The sequence below is a fragment of the Xenopus laevis genome, chromosome 2S, assembly GCF_017654675.1.
Source record: "Xenopus laevis strain J_2021 chromosome 2S, Xenopus_laevis_v10.1, whole genome shotgun sequence".
In the NCBI taxonomy this organism is placed as follows: Eukaryota; Metazoa; Chordata; class Amphibia; order Anura; family Pipidae; genus Xenopus; species Xenopus laevis.
The window spans coordinates 124,234,701-124,240,700 of record NC_054374.1 but is presented as its reverse complement, the minus strand read 5'-3'; the positions used below and the strand labels follow the sequence as shown (position 1 = coordinate 124,240,700).

At 37.3% G+C, this 6,000-nt stretch overlaps 1 protein-coding gene across 7 annotated transcripts in view; it reads right to left on the bottom strand.

Annotated features, from left to right (window-relative positions):
- Positions 1-6,000, bottom strand: part of LOC108709786 (diacylglycerol kinase eta) — a 127,874-nt gene that overhangs the window by 12,606 nt on the left and 109,268 nt on the right. For 4 of the 7 annotated variants that reach the window (XM_018249933.2, XM_018249932.2, XM_018249934.2 and 1 more), the window contains 3 exons: positions 4,618-4,734; positions 3,201-3,309; positions 57-187 (listed from right to left, as the gene is read on the bottom strand). In XM_018249933.2, the coding sequence (XP_018105422.1) occupies positions 57-187; positions 3,201-3,309; positions 4,618-4,734 (357 nt within the window). Of the gene's footprint in view, positions 1-56; positions 188-3,200; positions 3,342-4,617; positions 4,735-6,000 lie in introns of those variants that run through there. The other 3 variants (XR_001934690.2, XR_001934689.2, XM_018249935.2) reach the window with 3 other exon arrangements.

Genomic DNA, 6,000 nt, shown 5'->3' with positions numbered 1-6,000 from the left:
CAATACCACCAAAAGAAAAATTGTAAAGAGAGGAGAAAGTAGCACAAAGGAAATACCTTAAGATCCCGCCTTTCCAGGTGCAATAGCTCTGAGCCACGGATATCATGACGGATGAAGATTTCTCTGTACTCTCCCAAACTGAGAAGATCCAGCCAAACTGCCACTTCATCGGTGCCCCATTTTTGAACTACCAAAGTTAAGAGCAAAACCCCCTTAATTTGTACATGCACATATGCAAAACAAGCATAGGTTAGGCCAAAGAGAGTGGAAACAGAGAAAGGCAGTGCTAGGAAAGGGAAAAGATACAGGTGTCAACAGAACAAATCTAATGGTTAGATTGCCTTTGGCATGCAGGTTAAAATCAGCAAGAAATAAAACAAATGTTCTGTACAAGGACAGGGTTCATTGCTTTGCAGCCGTGCTTTCAGCTTCCGCCCAATCTGTTTTCATATACAAACTAGCTATGAAATCCCATGAATTTACATTGCACTTTAGGATCAGTGGTGTAAGGTAATCATATAGCTTAATGTGTCACCCAAATGAATACGATGTGTTTAAAATGTTCTTTGACTTTCCTTATAGGTTCGGTAATGATGGTTCTCAGGACTCCTTTTCACAATACATGAAATATTGTAAATACATTTATACAGTACTGGTTTCTTAGATTCATATGCAAATCCTCCACACCAGTCAATTTGATCTCTTTTTCAGTGCTCTGTATCAATCCAGTTACATAAGTTTTTAAGGGGCATTGTTATCAAAGGAATAGGAGAAACAGTGGGCATTTTCATAAAACACTGCAAAAACGTTAGTTGTTTAAGGGGTATTTTCATTTAAAAATGTGCCCCATAGTATTCTCCTGGGTTGGAAAAATATTGTAGGTCACACAATGCAGGATCACATATAAGGAAAGGAAAGATGGAGTACGACATACATCATGGAAGTCTGTGTAATGGAAGAGACCAGTTCAGGAAATGGCACTGAGCGGTTTCCTGCTGTCTTAAAGGGAAGCTGAAGCCTAAAAAGGAATACATCATCTCCACGTTTAGGTGACCTGTAATATTATTCATTCATGCCTGTGCCCATAACAGCTCCCCATACTGCATCTCATTGGGCCATTTTGGAAGTGCCAGTGACACTACTTATGCTCAGTGTAGTCTAAACTGCTGTTGATCGACCTTATATTCTCACTTTTATCATATATATATATATATATATATATATATATATATATATATATATATATATATATATATATATATATATATATATATATATATATATATATATATATATAGAGACAAATTGTGATAATTGTAGCTCAGTTGTTTTCAGATTGTTCACCAGAAATAAAGACGTTTTTCAATTGTTTTCCATCTTTTATTTTTGCCAGTTGTTCCAAAATTGAAGTTTAAAATTTAAAATGTAGTGTTCCTGTCTCTGATGTTTTGAGCACTTACATTAGTAGATACATTTCTCAGCAGCATTTGTGGGAACATTAGCAACTATTGTATCAATTCTAACAGCTGCCTTTAATGGTCATAAATGTTGATAAGTCCCAAACCTAGTGTACCCCAGTCCAGACAATGCTCTGTTGAGGGATACAGCAATCACTTCTGGAATTTTGCCTTTGATGGTCAGCAGGGCCAAAGAAATTATCAATTTTGAAGTTGGTGACCCCCCCCCCCCTACAGTTTCAGAAAAACATAAGAAGGTGAAAACACTTCAATATTAGAAAAACAGTCACAAATATAAAGTATTGGGAAAAAAATCTTTATTTTTGGTGAACTATTTGAAACCAACTGAACTGAAAAAAGTGTTGGAAGGTGAACAACCCCTTTAAAGGAGAACTAAAGCTTAACTAAAGAAGTAGCTAGAAATGTTGTACATTATGTTTTGAGCTTCTGTACCAGCCCAAAGCAACCACAACCCTTTAGCAGTAAAGATCTGTGTCTCCAAAGATGCCCCAGTAGCTCCCCATCTTCTTTTCTGCTGATTTGCTGCACATACTCTGTGCTGATGTCACTTACTGAGCTTAGGGACCCACTCACACTATACAGTACACATAGAACACAAATGTTGTAATATAGGGTTGATTAGTAATTGAAACAGATAATTACTACATGGCAGCACAGAAACCAGTGCAATTAGCATCAGAATGTAATCATCTACAAGGTATCATCAGCTTATATTATAGGCAAACCTAATTTTCTGCTTGATAACCCCTAAGCTTAACTTCTCAACAGCTGCTCAGAGCCCACTGAGCATGTGAGTGTCACAGACACTTTCCAAGATGGTGACCCCCTGTGGCAAGTTTGAAATCCTGTATCATTGCTGCTATTGAAAAGCTGAGTCTTTAGGCTGGTGAAATAAGGTCATTATATAAAATATGGCATGTTTAGTCATATTCATATTTAGGGTTTATTTCTCCTTTAAGTTTGGGCATCTGGAAATGGGAGTTCCTGAAGACTCAGACTGAACAGCTGCTTTAACATATAAAACAATCTGTACTTGACATACATGGCCAGGTTTGGTTTTGCACTTTGGTTATGACCACAATTCATCGCTCTCAAGCAAAATAAAGGTCAACAAAGGTTTGTGGCTTAATTTATCAAACCTCATTACAAAATCTACAGGCAGAGAAGAAAAATACCTGCATTAGCCTGTCAAGGCTTTGCCACTTTCATCAGCCCTAAACAAAATGACTTGTATCCATGAGAGGCCTAACATTTAATTGGAGAGCAGCCACTTCTCCAAGCTAAATGTCGATGCCTCCAACCTCGCCCCTGCATTGATGGATGAACAAAAGATCTAATAGTGACGAGCCACAGCTCCACCGTCACTTCCATTCCTCCTACAAGAAGTACCTTCACCTCCTGTAAAGGGTTTCTTTTCCAAAACTAAAATATGTTATTTTTATTATTGTTGTATTATTATTATTGTTTTTGGTCAAATTAAACAATTTTGTATTATAAAAACAGTATCCCATTAAACCTATGTACCCCAATAAGTTTTTAAAGTTATATTATCATGAATAAGAGCTGGGTTGCTTTACATTGACAAGTAATACATTTAAGGCAGTTAACAAGTCATAAAACTTAACATTCATTTTACTCTCTGTACCACGGACTTTCGTAGGTAGTTTTTTTTTTTTAAAAAAAATAAGATGTAATTATTCCAGCATAAAGCCCCGCACTTACCAGGCTGAATGCTGGGCTTATTCTTTAGGGCCTTCTCCCTTTTAAACTTTGGCACTATTCGGAATACGGTGCTTCTGCTGTTTCTTTTAGCATATTCCAGAGGAGGATCCTGTTTGAAACAATTGGTGAAACTGTGGAAAGCTGTGGAATCAGTGGTGAGAAAGTACTTAGCAAAGACCCATTTATTTAACAAAAATTAAACACTTTGGTCAGTTATTCAAAATGAAGTTGATATTTATCATCAGTAGCTTAACTATGGGGGGGGGGCAGAAATCATAATCACGGAGGATCGGGTGGAACAGAGGGCCCAAAAAGGATAGGTAGCAAAGTGAATAGAAAATCAATCGTAAATGCGATGCCTAGGTAGTCTCTAGAAAAGATCATTTCTATATTATACATTTTTCTGGAAGCTCTGAGTATGTTACAACATTTCACTTTGCCCTTATTATGTATTTTGTATGGTTTTGGATTTAGAAGCTTTCATATTCTGCATCTTTTTCAGACTTCAAGCAAAAATGCTATCTGGATTTTGCCCCCAACAACCTAAGGGCAGAGACACACGCTCAGATTCGTGGAGATTAGTTGCCCCGTCTACAAATCTTCTCTTCTGCGGGGCCACTAATCTTCCCAAACTGCCTCCCCACCTGCTAGAATGTAAATTGCCGGCGGAATGGCACTTGGAGTGCTTTGTTTTCCAAAGTCGCCTGAAGTTGCCTGGATGTCTAACATAGTAGCCAGAACATTGTGTAGTAGCCCTAAATAAACACAACCACAGCGTTTTTTGCTATTGAGAAGTGCTCTCCTCATTCGTTAATTCATTACCAGATATTGGGATAGAAGTATACCCAAGAGAGGATTTGATGCATTTTTGACAAACTAAAAAAGCAGTGCGGAGAACGTCTTTTGCTTATAGCCAGAACACTACTTCCTGCTCTGCAGCTCTCTTGGTTTCCGCTGAATGGTTACCAGGCAGTAACCAATCAGTGACTTAAGTTGTTCACAACTGATTGCTTTTGAATCTGAGTTGCATGCGAAGGATCAATTGCAAACTCAATGAACAGTTATGTCCCATGTGGCCCCCTTATAGTCACTGACTAATTCAGAGTTAGAGAGCTGAAAAGCAGGAAGTTGTGTTCTGTTCGACATCTCCAGTCACTTTATACATTACATTACATTTTTGCCTAACTATATTAGAAACATTTTGTTTCTATTTACCCAGTTTTATTTTTACCTTTAAGGTATTTGCACATATTAATTTATTATAATGCACCATGGTTCCCTGTCATTACAATTCCATTACAAATACAATGGGAATGATCCACTATGAAATTGATATCTTGACAATTTTAAAATGTGACATAAGGCAACAAAATGATGCAATATGGTACAAGGCAATATTTGCCATGCCTAAACATACCTCCTCATCAGGCTGTAAGACAAAGTAAAGCCAAGGAATCTCTGCCAGTTTTGTTAGCTCAAGCTCTACATTGTGAAGTGCATTGGACAGGAGCTCTTCATGATGGGATTCCAACTGCTGCAAAAAATTATATAAAAAATGAAAGCAAGATGCAAACGAGTGTATCTGACGTCGGTAAAACTGCTTCCTGGGTCTGTAACTTGTTTATTATGTCAAGAACACCAGAGAGAAGAGACCAGACATATTCCATGTTATAATAAAAAAGAGCTATTCATTTGGACAACATGTGAATAATAAACTTCTCTGAAAAAAGCTGTGGGATATGTTGGTGTAAAAATAAGAATGCATAACAAGAGGATGATCTTCCAGAGTTGGGTCATACCTAAGTTACAGTCATAACTTAGTTATATGGGGAACATGGCTATAACAACCACATTTCTGTAGTCTCAAGGATATAAAAGACAGCATAAAAGAACCCATTACCAAATTGTACCCAAATTTGCTGTCAGGAAGAGCCCTATGGCAGAATAAGCCCAACATGACAGTTTTGAAACGCATGTGCTTTAGTCTCCTTCCTAGCTAGCAATGAATTGATCCTTTCCTCACCCACATCTCACTATAAATAAATAAAATAATAAATATTGCATTCAGCTGCTATTTGAAATTAATGGTCTAGTTATTCTCTTAACTAATTTTTCTGCAGTGTGATTTATTTTGTCATAAATTAACACTTGTAGTTTATAATAAATTACTACAATGTCAAAGGCTGTTAGAAGTAGGGATGCACTGAATCCAGGATTCAGTTCGGGATTAGGCCAGAATTTAGCCTTTTTCAGTAGGATTCGGCTGAATCAGGAATCCTTCTGCCCGGCCGAACCGAATCCAAATTAGCATATGCAAATTAGGGGCGGAGAGGGAAATCGCATGACTTTTTGTCAAAAAACAATGAAGTCAAAAATGTTTTCCCCTTCCCACTCCTAATTTGCATATGCAAATTAGGATTCAGAGTTGGTTCAGTATTCGGCCGAATCCTTTGTGAAGGATTTGGGGGTTCGGCAGAATCCAGAATAGTGGATTCGGTGCATCCCTAGTTAGAAGTCACATTGGAATCTGTAACTGTTTTCCTACAGCCTTTTTTGGCTTCTGTTAAACCTTATAAAGTAAAGAAGGGGTACATTATCCTCTGTGTATCTTATTAATACAGGTATGGGAATCCTTATCTGAAAACCAAATATCCAGAAAACAACAAATTACTGGAAGGCCAATGGTTCTGTTTTTAAATGATTCCCTTATTCTCTTTAATAATAATTCTAAAACAGTATAATGTACTTAATGGCAACCGAGCTGCACAAATCAAAATTAGTGGCAAAACAATTCTATTGG